Here is a 22500-nt window from a genome sequence, read left to right as displayed (position 1 = left end):
CAGCTGGCTTATGTAAATGCATTTACCACCCATGCAATACACATGTCTATCACCACTCTTTTCTCACATTTCCATATCTCTCCTACACCAGATCATGAGGCTCCTACATAATGCAGCATGAAGGTGCTCCGTGTTGAATAGACCTGATTCACCCGGCATTACACAGCTCGTTAGGAATAGGAGAGGAGTTTTATTCCAGGTCTCCTGCCTTCCAGGGCAATGCTCCTTGCTGGGAAAGCCCCAGTACATGGTACAGACAAAACTCCTTACTGTCCAATCGGTGCATGCTTGGGAGCATCCAGATTGGAAAGACTGTGCATGAGGCAGGCCCTTGAGAACACCAAGCAGCTGGGAGTCCTGGACTGGGCTTTTTCTGTGTCCCTTGATTTCTGAATCTCTGAAGGCAGAGGAAGCTTCTGTCCTAGCCAGCATCAATCAGCTGACCAGGGGGAACCAGCTCCAAGACTTACCCCCTTACTCTGAGTAGAGACTGGAAATAAAACAGCAGCATGTAAGAGAAATGCTTTACCTTTATAAAAAAATGTGATAATACAGCAAGATATTATTGGGGTTTTCTTTTTTTCTGTCAAATAAGAAAAAAAAAATACCTGGAATAAAAATTAGAAACATAATCTAAGAAAAATTAGAAACAAGCATTTCAAGGAAACAATTTGGAAAGACAAGGAAGAGAAAACAATGAGCAGCATGAGCAGCGAAAGCAGCAACATGGGGGGAAAGCTGGCTCTGCTGTGAGGACAGAACAATCAAAGACCAACGTGCACCTGGCCTTCCATACCAGGCTGAGCTGAGGGGTGGGGTAAGGGTGGGCAGTAACCATCAGAGAGGCATAAAGGCTTCCCAGGTGGGACCACGCTGATGGCCGCTGGCTCACTGTGCGGAGAGGGTAGGCAATGGCCTTCTGCAAACAGGCCCAGATCCACCCTCTTATAAGGCCTGCCAGCCATGTGGCAGTGACGGATTTGGCTTAGCTGGCTTCTTCCTCTGTCCACTTGCTCCAGCCTGAAGCTCTGCAGGTCACTGTCCCACAGTGATGAGCTCAGCAAGCAGAAACTCATCAGAACGTCAACCTCAGCTAGGGTAGCAAACTTGCCAGGGAGAACCAAAAAAACTAGATGTACAGGGTTGTGTACAAAACACTTTTTGGAATGTCTGCACCATAGCCAAGGCAGAGTTAGAACCACTTTGGAGAGGCAGCTGGAAATGCTCCCAGCAACATTCCCTAGCCTTTCCCTCTAGGGAAGGGACATCCGAAGAACACTGGGTGAATTCTTGACTACATTCTGAGGTAGTCTAACTGTGACTTGGCACAGGTAGCTAAGAATGATCACAAAAAACAGAGGGAGGGAAGGCAGAAAAGTTGCCACAGAGAGAAAAGGCTAATATCTCTAACAGAAGAAACTACACTACAAGTGGGCCCAGAGATGACCAGAATGTGTCCTGGGGTCGGGATGGCCAGTGACAGAGCCCACCCCTGGGCACATACAGCTCTCAGAGCACACTTGATGCTGCAGCAGTGTGGCAGGAGATGAGGGAATCCATAGTGAGATTTCCTGGCCCAAAGCAGCAGCAATTGAGGTTAGGAAAGTCTGTCTTAACACCTAGTCCTCTGCTACCAACTCATGTCATGATGGGGATGAGCCAGACACCCCAGCGACCATGCAGTGAGGAGTCCCAACATTCCCTTCAACTACAACTCCTCTACCTGAACTTGCTTGTGAGGGGAACTAATACTGCTAGACTCTACTTGGAAACACTTCAGAGGTGAGGGAGCAACCAGATCCTAAGCCACTGAAAGAGAAGTAATGAGAACAAAAAGCAGTGGTGTTATTAGACTCCCCTACTTTTTAAAATGCTAAGTCACATTTTTTTTGTCCTCTGCCACAGCACTCAGAATTCTAAGTCAGAATGGAATGTTCCGAAGGATGAGGAGGCAGCAGCTGTATGGACATTAGTATTTTCTCTGCTTTCCACATTTCCGAGAACGCCTTCTAGGACGAAGCTCACCAAAGTCTTCAACTTCATTTTCATAATCATCTTCCTGAACAACACCTGTGAAAGAAAGGAAAGGAGAGGACACAGGAGGGGAGGGGGGAGGGGAGGGAGAGGGGGAAGGGGGGAGGGGGAAGGGGAGGGGAGGGGAGGGGAGGGGAGAGAAGAGGAGAGGAGAGAAGGGAGGGGAGGGGAGGGGAGGGCAGAATGGTGATTTTTTTTCCCCAATCCACAGTAAAATATAGCATCCTAGTAAAACCTAGTGTCTCTGTAATCATTGGTTTAAATTAATGAAATAAAGCTTTCTGCCAGGGTGCCAGAGAAAGAGAGATTTCCTTTGAGTACTGATGTTGCTTCCCAAAAAGAGTCAAAGTAAACACCCTTCTCCAGAATTAAGTTCCTTTATGGGCTGGTTCCTCTGGCCCTATTTTAGAGGCCTTTTAAATAACAAAAAAAATCAAGCAAAACATAAATTCAACCATACACTTGAGTTGGTATATCAATTCTCTTCCTCTTGAAATACATATCACAAAAACCAAGACCCCAGAAGGGACTAAATGCTAAAGATTTTTTATTGGCACAGACATTTGTGCCAAGTCCCTTCAAGTTTTCCCCACCTCTGGGGTCTGGATTTTCCAGGGGCATCTGCGGTTGATGAAATACTCAGAGCAAGAAGGAATGTGGTCCTGTGGCTGGAATGGGCAAAAGGAAAGACATTCTGGATCACATGTAACTTGGCAAGATTATTCTGACTGCCAGGAGAGAAAGCGCTTCATTCTACACAAACTTAACCCTCTGTAGGAAGAAGCACTTAAGTTTCCCCAGTGATTTTGTTTGTTTTATTCAGAAGTATATTCCCAGGCCCAGAACAACACTAATATATACTAGAAACTCAGTAACTATCCACTGACTTAAATGACTGATTGACACAGGAAAACAGTTCTCAAGGGATAGCTTCACAATGCTTTGGCCATCCTTGGTAGTCACTGTATTGAGTATGTGCAGTGACTGAGCACTATCAGTACAGCTCATGAGCAGCAAGACGTGTATGGCAAGTAACACATGCCCAGAATAATGGCCCTCATAGTCAGATAGGAAAAGGCAGATATTATGTTGCTAGTAATTTGCATCACTGGAGGTGATGCTCCTAGACAGTGAGAGTCCACTTTTGACATCGCTGGGCTGCCCCACTTCAGATTTCCCCCAGGAGCCAGCAGTAATAAGAACCACAGAACCCAAAGTGTTACCTGTCCCCAGAATCAAGACTCCTTACCTTCCTTCTTTAAGCGGGCCTCTGTTTTCATCAACCAGTCTCGTGCATCCCTGACTGACAGGATCAGAATGTTGACCAGCCGAGTCATCGCCTCCTCCGCTACAGAAACCACAGACAGGGCGCTGAGTAAAGATGCCATTGCAGGGACTAGAATACCAATTACTAGACCCAGAGCCTCCACGTCCCAAGAGCTGGTCTCTATATTTTCCCTGAAAAGAGCCCTCCTTATGGGGTAAGGGACCCAAAGCTGCCTTCTGTAGCTGCAAGTATAAGCTATACAACTAAAGGCTAGCCTGACGCCATTACTGTGTGTCTATAGAGACTGCCACAATTGCAAACCTTTCTAAGACACTTGTGTTCAAAATGTCATTAAACCTTAAACTGAAGAGTATCTGAATTATGGAATGTTTTAAAATATGCAGTTTCACTAAGTTTATACATAACTTCTACTCAGTGTTGAAAGGAAGTAGCTAATAAGAAAGTGAGAGAACTGTAATCCCAGCACCTTGGGAGGCCAAGGCAGGGAGATTACCTGGGATCAGGAGTTAGAGACCAGCCTGGCCAACATGGTGAAACCCTGTCTTTACTAAAAATACAAAAATTAGCTGTGCATGGTGATGGGCACCTGTAATCCCAGCTACTTGGGAGGCTGAGGCAGAAGAATCATTTGAACGCAGGAAGCAGAGGTTGCAGTGAGCTGAGATCATGCCACTGCACTCCAGCCTGGGCAATGTAGTGAGACTCTGTCTCCTTTAAAAAAAAAAAAAAAAAAAAAAAAAAAAGCCAGGGGAAATCTGATTCTAAAATGACATAAGAATTCTATTAAAGGCTCACACTGGGTAGGACTTAAGGACCCTCTTAAAAGGAAGAGACCAACTAGACCAGCTACACACTTCCAGATCTTAATCAGGGGATGAATGGGTCAAGAGAACCTTAAAGAGTTTTCTCAACACTTTAAACATTCTCCCTGTATCTTCTCCATAGAAGATTATTCTGGCAAGAGCCATTCTGACTGCCAGGAGAGAAAGCACTTCATTCTACACAAGCTTTTAACCCTCTGTAGGAAGAGGCATGCAAATTGCTGGAGTACCTGGGGAAATCCTCCCAAGTCAAGGATAATGACAAACTTTTAACTGGGGAAGGGGTAATCCAAACAATGAGGTTTGCTGTAACTTGAGAACATATATTCCTCATGTGTATTTCTTCTAAGGCCAAGATTCCACCATCCTCAAATCAGAAGCCACTACAAGGAACTTAACCCTGAGAAATGTTCTCAGAGCCCAGGTCTCACCCCACCTGGGCCCTGTCTCTGCAGACCCTTACCACCAGCCCAGGCCTTCCTCCTGTAGAGGTCCTCCACCATATCCGAAACCCTCTTGATGTGCTCCTGGACCTTTTGCAGCATGTGACTGTGCTCCTTGGAGCCCACGTGACTGTGGATCCATACACTTTGCTCAATGTCCTGCACCACCAGCTTGCCTTCATCAATGGCCGGGTCCACCTTCTCGTGGAAAAATTCTGAGTATTTCTGGTAGGCCACTTGCTGCCTCTGGTGGTGTTCTAGATGGATGTGCTGCTCGTAAGACTCACTGTTCCTCTCCTGACACTCCTCCCTTTCCAACTCAGCCCTGGAAAGGACAGCCACCTCAGAAGCTGCCCCCTCAAATGCTTTGCTGGGGCTGAAATAGTTCTCTGGGCCACGGGTAAACTTCACTCCACACAGGTCACACTGGGTCCTGTCCACATCCGCCTTTTTGAAGTTCCCAGCCCTGGGCTCCCTGGCCTCCTCCCTGACACGCTCCATCTGGGTGCCCACTCTTCTCCTCCAACTGATGCACAGAGACACCACCAGGCATGCCCTTCTCAACTTCCGCTGTATGGAGGCCTTCCGTTGCTTTTGGGAAAGGATGGTGGCCAGCACATGGTCTCGGTCTTCTAAAGCCAGTTCATCCATCTCATCCTGGCCAAATTCACACTCGGGTTCAGCAAAGTAGTCCACAGGGTCCAAACAGAGCAGGCGGTTTAGTCTGACCTCCTCATAATAGAGGCCACGGACTATGGACCCTTTGGTGTGTACAGGGTCCCACCGCCAGTCACAGTCCATTAGGTACTCTTCATCCCGCTCAAAGAGCAGGTCCTGCAGCGCCTCAGCCACAGACTTCACATTGACTGCCACCAACACCCGCTTCACCACCTTCAGGAGCCTCTCGGGAACCTGGCCAGGGCAGTCCATGCTCATGAGCTGCAGTCTTGACTCGATCTCCCGGAAGTGGCGGTACAGGAGAGGCTTGCAGTACGGCTGCAGGACCTCCTCAGCATTCACCAGCATCACCAAGCACAGCACCAGCGTCCGCTCAGCCTCACCCGAGACCACATAGTCTATTTCACTGAAGGCATCAAGCAGGACATTGAAGTTCACATTCTCATAGCCACATAGCACCTTGGCGAGGTAGGAGAGATGGAACCGGAAATCCTGAATGGCTCTTGTCACATCCTTGGGTTTGTATTCCTGAATGATGGAGAATACATCCCCAAGCTCCTTGTCTTTCTTGCTAAACAGGAACTCCCAGTAGTGCAAGAGTGCAATGTAGCTCTTGGGGAGGCACAGAATGACATTCTTCCAGAGGCGGGCCAGCACCACCCCACAGTGGATGAACTGGAACTCCAGGAGGGCCACTGTGTTTCCAATGCTGGGGATGAGTGGTTCTTTGCACCTCTTGATGAGGACATTCATGAAACGGAAAAAGAGCCTCTTGTAGTCTTCTGGGTTCCTGTACACGTAGAATTGATCAATGCAATTCTCCAGCAGCCGGATGAAGCACAGGTGGGTCTTGTCCATATTCTCATCATCCCTGTTGGGTGCCAGCATGCCAAATTTCCCTTCTATTCCTTTTATCCTGCTGCCTCTCCCCCTGCCCCTTTCATCCTTTTCAGACTCTAGAGCTTTGAGTTCCCTGTTGTAGTTGTCCTCCTCCTGGTGGAGCAGCTTTTCAAACTCCTCCGGGTAGTTGGAAGAGAGAAGGAAAGCTTGCATGGCACTCAGCCACAGGTCTGTGGATTCCCGGCGGTTGCGTGCGCTGTCGTTTTCAAACAGAAAGTGGATATACTCTTTTAAAGCAAATCTGTAGAACCGGAAAGATTTGTAATTTGGTTTGAGGATTTCTTTGCATGCCATGGGGTTTTCTGACAAAACTCTCTGATGGAAATGCTTAGGGAAAAGGACATCCAGAATGGACTTGCAAAGGCCATACATATCTGTAGACAAAATATAATCAATTTCTTTAAGCTCTTCTGCTAAGATTTTGGGGAATACTTTTTTGGCTTCCAAAAGCAACCCGTTGATTGCCACCAAGTTCATTTTCGACTGAACTAAACACTTGGCTTCACAACGCCGCAGAGGCCTGTGAAAATGTTCACAGTTTTCATCCTCGCATTTTAAGCCTACAATAAACCTCATGCAGACTCCTCGGTAGGTCTTCCCAAGTAGGCTCCGTGTGATCTGACACAGCCTGCCCAAAAGGTGCTTGTTTAGGGCTAATTTCACTTGATCAGTCATTATCAAAAAATGGTCTTTTGTTTTCTTCTCTCTCAAGTTCAAATCCAGGTCAAAAATTATTCTTAATATGGGCCCAGGGTCATTCTGAGCTATCTGGCAATACTTGGCATCCACCTGGGAAATCCCAAAAAACTCAAAGCAAGATTTCACCATTTCCTTCTCAGCATTGTTGGTCACTCTTTTGAGAGCCCTGACCAGACTAAGGAGGATTTCCAAGCCCCCTGGAGCCAGGCCCAGAATCTTCTCAGGCTCGGCCTCACTCTGGCTGGCTGCTTCGTAGAGTGCTTCCACCACTCCAGCTGAGTGGTTGAGGGTGTCAAACTTGAAAAAGGCATCTCTGAGCTTCTGAAAGTCTCTCAGGATTACCCCTTGCAGAAAGTGGGCCTCAGCAATGCCAGACAATTGGCCAGTTTGATAGCAGAGATCAAGTGCTTCTCTCAGAATGTCCTTGGTGTGTTCTATGTCAGAATCCCTGGCCACATTGAGGCGGGCAGCCCCCAGCAGACATGAGGCCTGGAAGTCCTTGTCAGCAGTGAGCCTGGCAGCCTCCAGGAGGCAGCCATGTTGCTTCATCAGCAGGGCAGCCTCTTCTCTCCTACCTTCCCTGTTCAGCAAGTCTGCAGCCTCTGCTAAGCGTTTGCGAGACTTCAAGAACACCAGCTGGTCTTCTATGTCTAGCTTTGAGAGGACAGCCATCATTTCCTTCATCTTATTTGCACTCAGATACTTTGCTGCAGCTTCCAAGTAAAACTGACTGGCAGAATAGGAGAGCTTGGAAATGGGAAGGGTCTTATTCTTTAGCATTTCTTCATACCTGTAAAGACAAAGGATGCAAATGTCAACTTGGCATCACCCAATCAATAGAAAATTTCCTCCAAAATACAGCACAGAGCAACTTAAATAAAACTTCCACATGTAGATAAAACTCCCACATGTAAATAAAACCTAAACTTGTCAAGCATTCAAGTATTTTTACAAAGGCCTTATTTTACACTGTTACCAGTATAATAATAATGAATAAATTCCTTATGCTTCAATCAGGAATTGGTGTGCTTCATTAATGAAATATAGTGGAGGTGTAACTCAAACAAGTGGGAGTGAAATCAGAAAGTCAATCTATAGGGCAAATGTTATGCATAGTCTAAATTATCCTTGAAAAACATCTCTTTGTTCTCATAAAAGCATCAAAATCATCTGAGTCTACAACTCTGTTCAGTTTGATAAAATGAGAAAGGATAAAATGGGGGCTGCCCATGCATCAGCAATTAAACCAGTCTTCCTCTTATTACCCAACTTGTGATTCTTCTCTTTTAGCAGGTGTGCATTAGTTGGGTTCCTGTGAAATTAATGAAGCTCTGAAGGACTCCCCTTTATTCTGCTGAGGGGAGTCAGAATATGTCATTATATACACACCCATAACATACTCCCATCCTCCTCAGCCCCCTTTGTGACACTGCATCAAAGCTTATAAAGAGACTGGAAAACACAGAGTCCTGCTCTCAAAGAGCTGCTGACCCAGCACCGAGGCCACTGCTTAAGTGGAAAGAGAGCAGTGTGGTCAAGCCATGTCAGAAGCAGCAGTATAGCACCACCCAGAGCAGGCTGCCCCCAGAGAGAAGTGGGAGGAAGGGAGGGAGAAAGGGAGAGAATAAAACCACCTACTTTTCTACTGCAATAGCAGCTTCTTCAAAAAGCTCCTCTTGGCAGTACATTTTGAGTGCTAGATCAAATTCCTGAATCTGCTCAAAGCATCTGAAAGCATCTTTGTAACACTGGCTTCGCTTATAGAAATAGGCAGCATCTCTTATCTAGGATGGAGTAAAATTTTACTTTTATTTAGAGTATTCATAATTAACTTTCTAATATTAAACCAATACCACAAATAATAAAGAGGATAGTCATATGTCTGCTTTTTGTTAGAATCCAGTTAAAAACCCTATAACATAGATAACATTAGGAAAACCAATTACTGGAATAAAGTTAAATCCCAACCTCACACCAAACACAAAGGTAAGCCCCAGGTAGATTAAAGATCTAAATGTGGAAACTATTGTGGGAAAATGTGTGAGAATATCTTTGTGACTTTGAGACCACACTCAAGTGGAAGGAGTCTTCATGTGACTTCCAAAAATAACATAATCAACAAAACCCAAAACACAAATTTCAGGAGAAAAACTGACAGATCAGACTAATCCATCAAAACCACTCAACAAAAGACATATGAAATAAGCTAAATTTAAAAAATATATAACACCTAGATCAGTACTGTCCAATAGAAGTTTTTGTGAAGATTAAAATGTATTGTTTCTTTGCTATCCAATCTAACCACTAGTCAGATCTGAATATTGAGTCTTTAAATGTGGGTAATGCAACCAAGGAACTGAACTTTTAATTTAATTTAATTTTCATTATTTTAAAGTTAAAGAGTCACACGTGGCTAATGGCTACTGTACTAGACTGGGCCTGTCTAGACAAAAAGAATTCTTGCAACCACAAGAAAAAGACTTTCCTCGAGACACAATAGAAAGCTAGGCAAAGGATATAAACTGGCAGTTTGCAGTGGGGTAAACTTGAAAGACTAACAAACAAATAAAAATGCTCAACTTTACTGACAATCAGAAGAATACAAATGAAAGCCACGGTGAAATACATCTACCAGGTTTGAAAAATGAGAAATCACAATCTGCTGACTGTGGTCAAGAATGTGGGGAATGCAGAACCCTCGTGCACAAAGTGGAACGGCTATCCCAGAAAGCAAAGGGACTGCACTTAGTGAAGTGAAACATACCCTAGGCCAGCAGGCCTGTTTCTGGCAACACATCTTGAAAAAGTATCTCACAGAACCCTAAGAAGACATACTGTGCCAAGGTGCTGTATGTGGGAGCCAGGAGCCAGTGGTAACCTGGACATCCATCACTAGGGAAATGAATTCGTCAATGCAGTGGATGCCCACTCAGGAATACATGACTGTCAGAAGCATGGCCAGATCTAACACTACATAGCCAGTGATGGAAAAGGTAAAGCACAGAGCAAGATGTCTTCTAGATAAGCCTAAAGTTTATATGTATAGAAGACACCACTATTCATTCTTCAACAATGCATGCATTTGAGCACATACATAAAATATATTAGAATAACTACTAATGAGAAAAGAATGGCAATGGAGACTGGCTGTGAAGAAGAGGATGAACGAAATAAAATTCAATGATTGGACCCCATACCCACCAATGGTGGGCTTGCCATGAACAGAAGAATCTACTAGACTCTTCTTCCTATCACAGTTCCCATCCAGCTCACCAGCTAATCCTGCCTGCTTGGTTTCCCTAACATTTCCCAGATGTGCCATCATCCCACCACCTCCACTACCACCATGGCAGTCCAGGCCCTATTACTTCAGCCTAAGCTGACGCTAGACTCTAACTGGCCTTTCTGCTTCAGTTCTTGCTGCCCTATAGACCTCTTCACAAAGCATCCAGATAATTAGCTTCATGTCACTCTTCCCAGCAAAGTCTTCCACTGGCTTCCCATCATGCTTGAACAAAGCCCAGTCCTTGCCACAGTCACCAAGGCCCTACTGATCTGGCCTTGCCACTTTCTCTTACTCATTTACGATTGCTTGTGGTCATCTCACCCAAATTGACTGGCAAGATTCAAATCAACCAACTTGGCAGCAGCCTTCTTCTGGATCCTCAGGCCACATCACCTCCCTTTTCCCAGTCCCCAAACGCATTCTACCCATGGTAGGAAATGTTTATCCAGGTGCCAAGAGAGTGAAAGCTTTCCTTTCAGGGATTCCTGTGCCTTGCCTGCTTCTTGCCTCTAGAGAGTAGTGTTGTATCCCTGTTCCATTCCCATCTCCCACAACCTAAGAAGTTACATCCCATAATAAATATGGAACAGGGTAGGCAGCACCTGGAGGGCTTTGTCCTCTTCTTCGCACTGACTTGGGGTCAAACTTCAAACTTCCCAGTAGGTACCACTCCTACCCCTCTCAACGCCCAGGGTGCTCTGAGGATCCCAGGAGTCACCATATTTCACATACAGACAAGGAAACCCCCTTTCCTACTGAAGGATAGTAACACCCCATAGGGGAAAATGCAACAGCCCACAGCTCCTTAAGCGCAGTTTCTCCAACTACCTGTGGGAAGGGACCAAATCATTTTAAATTTCCAATCCATCACAGTTGATACGTTAAAAAATGAATTGATGGGAAAATTATCACCACTTGGATGTCAAAGCAATGCCAAATGGCAATTTAAAAAATTCTAACTGCTTACTTTTGTCTTCTTTGTTAATCTTGCTGCAGACAAATAATAGTTTGTGGCCTGCTGACCACTCTGTTAGTAGCTGTGTTCCAGACGAACAGCTCTGTCCAACAGAGCTTTCTGCAATGACGAAAATGTTCTGTTAACAATGAGCACTTGCAATGTGGCTAGTAAGATTGAGGATGTGAATTTTTAATATTATTGTATTTTAATTAATTTAAATTGTAAATGAAATAGCCACATGTGACTGCTGAATTAGTGCAGATCTAGAGTGATTACTAGGAACACAGCTGAGGAACCTCCATCTAAATGCCAGGCCACTCAGCCAAGGTAACTGAAGACTAGGAACACAGAGAAAGAAAAGAAGTATATTCTAAAACCCTTCTGTCCTTTGGCTTGAGCATTTGGTTTCCCTGTGGTTAATATTAGGCCTTGAATATTAACACAGACATTAACACACAGACACACACACACGCACATGCATACTGTCTTCAGAGCCTCCTAAAAGTTTGCAGTAGTAGTGAAAGTAGGGTTCTCTTACAGTTGCAGGGCCAGCATCTCCCTCCTTGGAAGACTGCAGCCTCTTCCTGCTAGAGTAAAGGTCGAGCCTACCCCTCAATCTGCTCAAGTGAACCCCAGTTCTCCCTGGAGCAGCAGCGGATTAGGAGCCATACCTTTCCCAGCCTCTCACACAGCTGGGCGGAGAGCTGGAACTCCTTGGCATAGCTCAGACACTTAAGGGACAGCGTTGGCTCTTTGCACTCCAAATAGGTCTTAGCCAATTCCAAATATTCCAACTGCTTTTCCCTAGTTGAAGGAAAACAAAATAATATTTCCACGGAATGTTGACCCAACACCAATATTTAACTGCTGCTCTCATCGGAGCAAACCAGAAGTGATCCCAAGACTCTTACTTGGGGCTGACTTTCTTGGATTTCATGCTCAGGGCAGTGTCATGGGCTAGGGCCAACTTCTCCTTCTCAAATGCACCTCCTTTCTGGTAACACTTGGCTGCAACCTGGAATAGGCAAAAAGTTTTATTCCCAGCAAGGTAATGGAGGTAACAGACAGAACAAGAGTTAAAGTATGCATTATAAATTTGTACTGATAAAACACGAAGTCTTGCTCCAGCCCAATCTGAGATGGAGGAGCAGGAAGATACAGATATTCTAAAGAAAGTAGTCTTGGAAGATAAAACCCAACAGTATTCATACTGAAGGGTATCTTTTAGAAGCACCCATCGAAAAGGTACAGAATACATATTTTTTCAAGCTACCATAGTAACACCCTTATTAAATCTTCCAACAGTCACAGCAATAAGTATCAGCCTTCTCATTGTATATAGTTGCTACTTCAGGTCAGAGTCATGGAGCAACTGGCCCAAAGTTACCCAGTGGCTCTTCTGTGCTTTGACCCAGTTGGTGAGTACACCAGCTACTTTGCAGTGTTGGCAGAACAGCTGGAGTACACATACTGGAGGCAGAAATGGGAATAGAGATGGTATCACAACACATCCAGATCCCTGGGGCATGCAGATCTGTTACCAAATCCTCTGACTATAAGATAGGCAAACAAATGTCACAGAGGAGTAAGGCTTCACCCTGATCATTACCAGCAGAAAGCTGCTTTTCTAAAACAGGGGTGCTGATGCTATGTCTTAAAGCACACAATACATGGGCAGGAAATTCACGTTCTGCCCAGCACATACACATTAGATCTCAGTGTGGGCAAGGGAGGGACTAAGTGGCACATGCTGATAAGGTGGACAGGATGACCACTCTCCCCTTCAGGCTCTCTGTGTGGATCTCCTTTCATTCCTGTGACCTGTGCCATTTCCTTCCCATTGCAGGGCCTTTGCACACACTGTTCCTTCTAACTGAAATGCTCTTCTGTCCTTTCTCTGTCTTGTTAACTTCATTCATTCTACAGGTTTCAGTTCAAGGCTCTGTTCTTCAAAGAAGGCTTCCCAGGCCTCCATTTCCAGGAAGTTGGTTCTGGGAGCAGCTGGTCTCTCATCTGTGACACCTGCAACAGCTGGAACTGTGTGTTGGTCTACGTACCTGTTTTGCTCACCATCAGATTACTGGGATCTAAACATAATTCTTGGCCCATAGCTGCTGAAGACTAGGAACATAGAGAAAGAAAAGGGGTATTCTAAAAACCCTTTTTGTTGAATGAATGAATCTTCTGTGGTGGTTCTGAAACATTTATTGACATGCAGCCAAAAACTCAATAAACCACCTGAGTCCTGAAGTCCTTTAGCAGGATCAAAATAAAGTCAGGGGAAGAGAAGGCTTTTTATAACATTCTCATCTGTGCTGGCTCCCCTAAAAAGATTTTAGATTCAAATATTCAAAAGGCATTTTTAATGCGATAATTGGATATCCATGGGTAACACATATGGGTAACACCAACAGTGTTCTGAAGGGAATAAAGGGTAAGATGTTACATAGTTTTCCAATTTCAGACCCATACCTGCTGCCCATATTATCCCTCCCTTCCCTCCCTAACACCCACCCCCTGACTCACCAAAAAAAAAAAAAAAAAAAAAAAAAAAAAATTCTTGGTTTCATAACAAGACCCAAATGTTCAATATTTCTTTCCAATTCTAACAAGGATAGGCAGTGAATAAAATTGTGAGGCTTGGTCAAATCTGCAGCTAAATACTACATACTTAGGAAAATACTTTCCAGACATACCCAAACCTACAATAGCATAAATTGTTTTTTTCACCCCATATAATACATTGCCAGGGTGGCCACAGTCCTTTACTCCTCTCTATATCTGTCCATACCCCCTTACAGTGTAGCTTTCCAGCTTCTCCCATCAAGAGTGCTGCCTAGTTACCCTCCCATCTAATCTAGCCTGAGACTTGCTTTGGCAGCAGAATTCAGCAGAAGCGGCACTGGGCCAGTTCCAAGGCCAGGCCTCAAGGGGCCTTGTGTGCTTCTATTCACTTTCTTTGAATCCTGCTCAGGCATCATGTAAACAAACCCAGGCTAGCCTGCTGGAGGAGGAAAGAAATATGATCCAGGAACCCCAGTCACCCCTGTCCCCCAAGCCAAGAGCCAGCCAACCCCCAGAAGCAGACCTGCCCAGCTGACTGCAGACACATGAGGTGCTCAGCTCAGACCAGAACCACTCAGCTGAACTCAGCACTGCCAATCCATAGAACTGTGAGCCACATAAATGACTTGTGTTAAGCCACTATGTTTCAGGATTGTCATGCAGCAAGAAGTAACTGATAAATCTCAGATGTAAGTTACATGCTACAGACTTAAAGCAATTTCCCTGAAACAATAGACAAAACTCTTCGAAGAACTGGAGCTGAAAAAACATTGAATTCCTTCTCCAGGCATGTCAGATCACAGATACCTCACACTGTGGCTTCCGTTAAGTCCTGAACTTGTGATTTCATTGTCCTCATCAATTCCCAGTACCTTTACTCAGGCCCAACTCCATGAAATTCCAATCAGAAGCAGGACAAGCCCTCCATTGAAAACACTGTTTCAAAACATTTGTTCCAAAGTGGCAAGAGAAACTGCAGATAGTTTTCCTGTAACATTTGAGGAGGTGGAGCCTCATAACATGAACACTGAGGTGTAGAAAGAAAGGTGGTGATCTTTCCAAACCCCAGATCCAGTTGTTGTTTCAGAAAACATCATCTAGAGCTGCATGCATGGGGCACTCCAGGTGCTTGGGGTAGAGAAATCTTAGGGAAATGTGCATTTGGTATGGTCATGCCTGTGGTGTCAGACACTGCTGGTTAGTTACCCACAGCAGTTCCTCCTCTCTTTCTTGCCTTTTGGTGGAACTTATCTCCTGCAAAAGGTTAAAATTGCCAGATGGGATTGCTCTCCCAGACTCTCTTGCAGCTAGAAAGGTGTATGTGACCTAGTACTGACCAATGAGATATAGGAGGAAGACCACTGAGGACTTCATGATAAAAAAAAAAGAGAGAGAGAGATCAACAAGAAGAAAGTGCCTGCACTTCATTCCTGCTTGGAATGCTGCAGAGGGAATGGAGCACTTGGAACTGCCACAGCAGCCATTAGGCAATCAATGAAAGGGAACATCTCAGATAAGCTGCAGATGACACAAGGAAGAGATGGAATGAGACTGGGCCCATGGTGACTTTGTTGAACTCAGAACCAATCCTAAGACCTGACTTCTTGTTATTAGATCAAAGCAAAAAAAAAAAAAAAAAAAAAAAAAAGCACTCTTTTAGTAGGGCGTTGAAAACTTGCAGGTGAAGTCATCACCACTATTTCAAGGGAGACACACACCCCAGCCATGCCCCACCCGAGACCCTGTGATGTGCAGGAATGCTGACTTTGGGAAAAGGAATGTGGCTGTTTAACCTAGTTTCAAAATTTCAAGAGGTCTGCTGCAGAGATAACACTTCCTGGAAGAAGACTGCTCAGGACCACTAAGATGGCTTGTAGCTGGAAGTTGGCCAGTGCAGTGTAATAATAAAGCTTAACCTATATTCACCAGACTCAGATTGGCAATGAAACCTGTTTGGTCAATTTGAAAAAAATCAAATGAGAGATCAATCTTTTACTGCTTTAAGATGCAGTATGATGACAGCAAAGCTTTTAGGCATAGAGTACTGGAGGGAAAGAAAATATATAGAAGGATTCCTTGGTGGGGCAAAGGCCACAGCCCTCCATGATCCATCAGCACATGCTGGCACTTGGCCAAAATGAAGAGTTGTCATGCCTGCACTGACCAGAAAAGGAGCAGGACAGGAAGCTCTCTTCATCTTGAGGTGACCTGATGTTTCAGAACACATGGCACAAGCACCATTACCCTCATCCTTTCCTAGTGACAAACACCACGTTGGGAAACCTGCCTGTGAGGTCTGACGAGGGCACCAATGACAAGGATCCCTCATCCCCTGGCTCCTAGTCCAACCCCTTACCTTCCAGCACTGGTGCTTGGCGTAGTAATCTCCCTGTGCAATCCACTCCGCAGGAGTTGAGGTCTTAACGAACATGCTATCATCAAAGTCTGAAATGAGAAAGAAAAGTGTGTTTGCTTCTCTGGGCTTTCTTGCACTTAAAACTGTTGTTACGAGCTGAATTGTGTCTCCCCGCCAGCCACCAAATTCACTTGTTAAAGTCCTAACTCCCAGTACCTCAGAATGTGGCTGCATTTGGAATGAGATAGGGCCTTTAAAGAGGTGACTAGGTTGAAATGAGGCCATTAGGATGGCCCCTCATCCAATCTCACTGGTGTCCTTAGAGGAAATTAGAACCTGGGGAGACACCAGGGGCAAGAGCGTGAGGACACAGAGTGGCTGGGCTGCAAACCAAGGAGAGAGGCCTCAGAAGAAACCAACCCTGCCAACACCTTGATCTTAAACTTCTAGCCTTCAGAACTGTGAGAAAATACAACTCTGTTGTTTAGGCCATCTAGTCTGTAGTATTCTGTTATGGCAGTCAGAGCAGACTAACCTGTTGTCTTTCTAGTACTCATGTAAGATATATTTTAACTTATCAAACCACATTTCTGAGGGTAATGAAAGGAGGAGGTAGAGGGGAGAAAGGATGTGGTTTGGTTTTTAAATTTTGGTCTACTTTCCTTTTCTATGGCTACAAATCAGAAGACAGAAATTAAAAATTCCTCCTTGAAAACCCAAAGTCAAGTGCTTTTAGCAAGCTCCCAGGCCAGGGCTTCAGCAAGAAAAAAAAGTGACAAAATTTTACACTATTTCCAAATGTGCAAACTTTGCCCTCATCACAATAAGCAATCTGACACATTCCTATTAGTGGACAGGGACCACTGTAACCACCTGCTGTCCATCCCTTCTGTTATCCTCACCAGCCTGCTAGTGACTATTTCAGCACCGCACCGCACCCCACCCCCACCCTGCCACCTGCTATCCCCCAGAGTATCACTGACAATGGGTGACAATCCCTGCAGGTTCTGAGCCACAGCTTCATGAAGCACACAAAATACAGTGAATTCCAGGGCAATACTGGCAGACAAATCAGAGCTAAAGGAATCAGAGACACCTAGGCCAATGGATATCAACTGAGGGAGTGAGGCAGATAGGCCAGGTTTGTTTGGAAGGCGCAAAAACACACGTTAAGCATCACAGCCTGATCCCTCCCTGCTCGCCCTCCGCTAGAGCTGTGTAGCAGTACAGTGATGACTTCCCAGCATCTTATTCTGACTCCCTATGTGTTGCTATGAGTGCCCCTGTGACATTCAATTCCCACGGCAAAACCCCATCCCATATTATCTCAGAATGAGGCCAGTGAACTCTGCAGATGCCATGTAAAAGAAACACAAATCGCATAATCGTTATACTCAATCCAAACACAATGGGAACAGATGTTTTAGAAGAATTACTATGTACAACTTAAAATTTGTAATTAAGACTGCACTTTTTCTTGCATTCTTAATGCTCCCAAAACATAAAATAAATTGCAGTGTTTTCATTTTGAATTTTTTAAATATAAAAAGTCAACTATCTTATGATTTTTTTTTTTTTTTTTCAAATGGAGTCTTGCTCTATCGCCCAGGCTGGAGTGCAGTGGCACATTCTTGGGTTACTGCAACCTCTGCCTCCCAGATTCAAGCAATTCTCCTGCCTCATTCTCCTGAGTAGCTGGGACTACAGGTACACACTACCACACTGGGCTAATTTTTGTATTTTTAGTAGAGACGGGGTTTCACCACATTGATCAAGCTGGTCTCGAACTCCTGACCTCAGGTGATCCGCCCACCTCGGCCCCTCAAAGTGCTGGGATTACAGGCGTGAGCCACCACGCCCGGCCATATGATCTCTTACAGTGGATGCCAGAACATACTTGGGGAATAAAGGGGAATGAGCTGCAGGAAAGATCGGGAAGGCCTACACTAGGCCAATCCACTCATTTTCCTTTGGGAGAGAAAATGGGACCTGAACAAGGTCCTGTCATTACACAGGTGAAGAGTTTTTGTGAGAAGCTATATTTTGTTTTTTAACTCCTAGCCTTTGACTTTTCCCATCACAATAGTCAAGTCTTAGGATAAGAAATCTAATCCTAGTCCCCAGCCGAGCCATCAGTAATAGCCAGAAATAGCCTCCAAACTGACTGAGGAATGCTCAGGACAAACCTCTCTCCAGCAGCCAAACCCTGCTCCTTGCCCTACCCTTATAGAAATGAACAATGGCTTTGAGGAGATGACTTGACAACTAATCCTCAAGAAAGACAACAATTTTCTCCTTTATGAAGGACTGATTATTTCTCTTCTCAGTTATCCCATCAGGAGAACTTCACTTTGTTAGGTAGTCTTTGCAAATTATGGGAAAAAAAAATACACAATTAAAAAAAAAAACCCTGCAAATAGCACAGAGATAAGAAGGTGAAAAGTAAAAGGTGTCCATGTCTACTCGACAACCCCATACCCACCAACCCTAGCACCAGAGGTAATCACTATAAACAGTTTTGCATCAGAAATAATAGGTGTATACATGAATTTATATGCATGCTATCTCTCCAAACTCTTGCTATTTCCATAATCAGGAACGGAATACAGATAAGTTTTCTGATTAATTCCTTACTATCTGAACTATCGGTTCTTACTATTGGAAATAAGAGTTCTTACTGTCTGAACTCTTAATTTGCTTGTTTTGTGAAACTCAGAAACCAAACAGATTCAACCTGTTAACTCAGTAGCTGAACTCTCACAAACCCAGTTCTTGTTAAACAAACTCAGGAACTGAATTGGATTTGATGGTTAAAGACACTTCAATAGGTATTTGTATATATACACATACATACATATGCATGCATAAACATTCTATTCTGATATATACTGATAAGCATAAATGGTTTTTATATTTGCATAATATAAAGTTACTTATAAATTATATCATTCTACCCATACTGTTTAAAATTTTTCTTTCACCAAATACATCTTGAACATCTTTCCTTATCAGTAAATGACAATCCACCTCCTTTTTCGTTTTAATGGTTGCATAGTAGTCCCCTGAAAGAAATGCATTTAGCCTTTCCCTCACTGGAGGACATTAAGATTGTTTTTAGTTTCTTGTAATTACAAACAGGGCTGTGATGAGCATACTCATGCAGGTATCTTTGAGATTTTGAACACAAATATCTCAGATATATCCCTGGAAGTGGAACTGTTGGGTCAAAGGCATGTACCTACATGACTCCCTGAAGGAGTTAACCTTCCCAATCCCACTACAGCTACACTTTCCCACACAGCTTGGCAAATGAGTCACAACTTTCATTTCTCAGAAGATGATGGAAAAGAAATAAAGCACTTTCAAAAAACTACACCTTTAATTCCTGACCAGAAGAATGGTTGAGAGAAACATGATTCCTCCAACAGTGAGAGTATTTTAACAGGATCTTACCTTTATTTTCATCTGTCTTTACAACTTGGACAAAATCTCTTCTAATGAAATATTTGAATGCGGGAGCCCGTTTCTCTCGGTTTTCATCAAAGATCCAGAGGTTGACCCGAGCCCGTGTGATGGCGGTGTACAGCTGCTTCAACTCTCCGTTGAGGAGCTAAAGATAACATTGAGGACAAAGACGATGAGCCACTTGCCTATAGCTACAATGTGACACACTTCAATGGGCTTACTCTGATTTTGGAAAAACAAAAAAACTAAATTTTAGAGAAGCATAGCACAGCTGAGAACAGGATAGCAGGAACTCACTGTGGCCACAACACAGGTAAGTGAGGTTCCAGTGAGGCTATGAGAAACTCCACCCCTTAACCCACCTAAGCAGGAAGTGAGCATGCCATCTGTATAGGATGACCTTTGAATCAGCCATAATTTTTTTTGTTTTGTTTTTTTTCCTGTTTTTGCTATAAGTATTTTGAGTTAATTCTGAAATATAGATTCACTGAAAGTTACAGTGGAAGATTCACTGGAAGGGTACAGACAGACCCCATGTCCACAGTTTATCTCAAAGGTTACATCTTACACGATTGCTGTGATTTACTTTTAAAAATTAGACCATCATACACTTCTATTGTAACTATCACTAGTACTGAATTACTCCACCTACCTTATGATTGCATCAAAATTTCTGAACAAAGCTGAGTTCCAGAGGTGAACTAGAAAGTACAACCCTCCTCCTTCCATTTTCAGATAGTGCCCACCCATCAAGCCCAGCTCTCTACTAAGAAAAAGGGAATTTACCAAAACTGAGATCCCTGCCCCTCCCTTTCTTATCCTCCATTCCCCGTTGCTGAGGAAAACCAGCCAAGTACAAGCTCCATTTTTCTTTCTCATCTTCTCTTCCAGGCCTTTTTTACTACTTCCATATCAAGTACATGTGTTGACAAATGGCAGAAATTCACCTTGTACATTTCTGGATTCACCATGAGAGATCGACCCTGAGAAGAGCTTGGTTTGTCCAGGGGTACTTCAATCAATGGCCGGTTTTCCTCTCTCGAGTCAGTTGATGTAGGTGTGAATGAGGAAATGATCTTCCATTCCTTATAAGCCTGAACAACAACAAAAAAGTGAAGACCAACAGAATATGCTTTTGAACTATGCATACAGCCTCCCTGAGCTTCAAGGAAAATTAAGCCTCATCGAGGGACCAGGCCTTCAACCCCAACTTTGAAGAAGATCCATCCTGTGATCTTAGAATGGATAGGAGGGAGATTAGCTTGCACAAGCAGAGATCAGGGAAGTTGTGAAAATTCCCCACACACTAGACCAAGATAGCTAAGAAGCCAGGCACACATGACCACTTCCAGAAAAGAATGCTAAGGGCTCAGGGAGTTATTCTCATTGAAAGAATTTCTACAATCAGTACGGACAGGGGAATGAATCCTCACCCCTTCTCACAACATGGTTAAGAGATGCACGTAAGGTCAGCAGTTAAGACACATGTGGCAGAATATTCTAACTAAATTATTTAACTGATGATAAAGAAAATCCAGTTCTATGATGTGCAAGGTAGATTCTGAGATCAGACAGAAGAAATTTGTATCTCAGTTCTTCCATTTATTAATTATGCAACTTTGAACACATTGTTTATTATCCTGCTCTATAAAATGAGGATAATACTACCCAACTTTGTTGAGAAAATAAAAACAGATAATCAGTGTCAAATGACTAGTACAATGTTTAATAGTTGATATTTTACCCATTTTTTCCTTTACCCAAACCCCAAAACCAAAGTGACTACGAAGACCAGGGGTTGGTAAATTTTTTCTTGAAAGTGTCAAATAATAAATATTCTTATCATAGCAAGTCACATGATCTCTCTTGCAACTACTGAACTCTGTCATTTTGGTGCTAATCCAGCCACAGTCAACAAGTAAATGAATGAATGTGTCATGTTCCAATAAAACTTTATTTGGGAACACTGAATTAAATTTCATATAATTTTTATATGCCATAAAATACTATTCTCCTTTGGGTTTTTTTCTGGCCATTTAAAAATGTGAAAACCATTCTTGGCCCACAGGCCATAAAAAAACTCCAGTAGTCTGGATTTGGCCAGCAGGCTGTAGTTTACAGACCCCAGTAAAACTGAAGTGCCCAGATTACATGCAGAATTTAGAACTCAAAATTCTTAAGAAACTTCATATTTCATACTTTCCTGTGTCTTGTGAGAGTAGCTCTCCTAGCCTTTACTTTTCTTTTTATAAAATGGTGCTACTTGCCATCTATGTAACTTTTAAAGCATGCTGAAAAGGTGAAGTAGATAGAGTTTATTACCTGCCTTAAGTTACTCCATCACTTAAACTATGTAAACAAGGTTAAATGCCTTAAACACTGTCTATTAAATAGGAATGGTTATGCTACCAATCAATTATAGTACTAATCGCCATGCTCTGAAATCATGAAATCACTTAAGTAGTTGGAAGGTTTAAAACGATCTTCAGGACATATTTGTGACTGGCCTCTTTGTGAAGCTATGCATACAACAAAATTGTTTGCCAAGGAAAGCAGGCAGAAGACCCAAGTGCTTAACATTTGAGAGGATCCTCCTGGCAGGTAGCATGAGACAGAGACTGGCTAACATTGAAAGGGCTAGGGAAACACAGTGTATTTTAAAACAGTTGTAAGAGAAGCAAAAGCTGCTCAGATGGCACACGAATGGCCTGTTTCATGAATCAAACATATTTTATTTCCAAGATGGGGCCTTTTAGGAGTGCGCTTATGTACTTGTAGCAAGGATATAGGCCTATAGCATTTGTGGGAATAGAAGTAGGAAAATTTAAAGTCTTCCAGTTTCTTCTCTTGGTACCATCAACTGTGAAGGAAAAGGCTTAGATTTTACTAGCAAGTCTACCTTTGAGGGGCCTATTCTCTAGGTCAATTAGACAACCCATAAAGGATGTAGTTTTCAAAGTCCCTCCTGTCCCACTGCCACGAGTATGAAACAAAGGAGGTCCCACTG

The 22500-nt window shown here is 43.6% G+C and overlaps 1 protein-coding gene across 3 annotated transcripts in view; it reads right to left on the bottom strand.

Annotated features, from left to right (window-relative positions):
• Positions 1-510: 510 nt before the first annotated feature.
• TRANK1 (tetratricopeptide repeat and ankyrin repeat containing 1) overlaps positions 511-22500 on the bottom strand; it is a 118630-nt gene continuing 96640 nt past the window's right edge. For all 3 annotated transcript variants that reach the window (XM_030930868.1, XM_030930875.1, XM_030930880.1), the window contains 9 exons: positions 20441-20587; positions 19482-19638; positions 16029-16117; positions 12019-12122; positions 11779-11911; positions 8502-8647; positions 4607-7653; positions 3284-3382; positions 511-2070 (listed from right to left, as the gene is read on the bottom strand). In XM_030930868.1, coding sequence (XP_030786728.1) covers positions 1970-2070; positions 3284-3382; positions 4607-7653; positions 8502-8647; positions 11779-11911; positions 12019-12122; positions 16029-16117; positions 19482-19638; positions 20441-20587 — 4023 coding nt within the window. In that variant the 3' untranslated portion in view covers positions 511-1969. The remainder of the gene's footprint in view (positions 2071-3283; positions 3383-4606; positions 7654-8501; positions 8648-11778; positions 11912-12018; positions 12123-16028; positions 16118-19481; positions 19639-20440; positions 20588-22500) is intronic.

The sequence above is a fragment of the Rhinopithecus roxellana genome, chromosome 1, assembly GCF_007565055.1.
Source record: "Rhinopithecus roxellana isolate Shanxi Qingling chromosome 1, ASM756505v1, whole genome shotgun sequence".
Taxonomy (NCBI): Eukaryota; Metazoa; Chordata; class Mammalia; order Primates; family Cercopithecidae; genus Rhinopithecus; species Rhinopithecus roxellana.
Note: the sequence above shows the minus strand (reverse complement) of the source record. Positions and strands in the feature narration are given on the sequence as shown.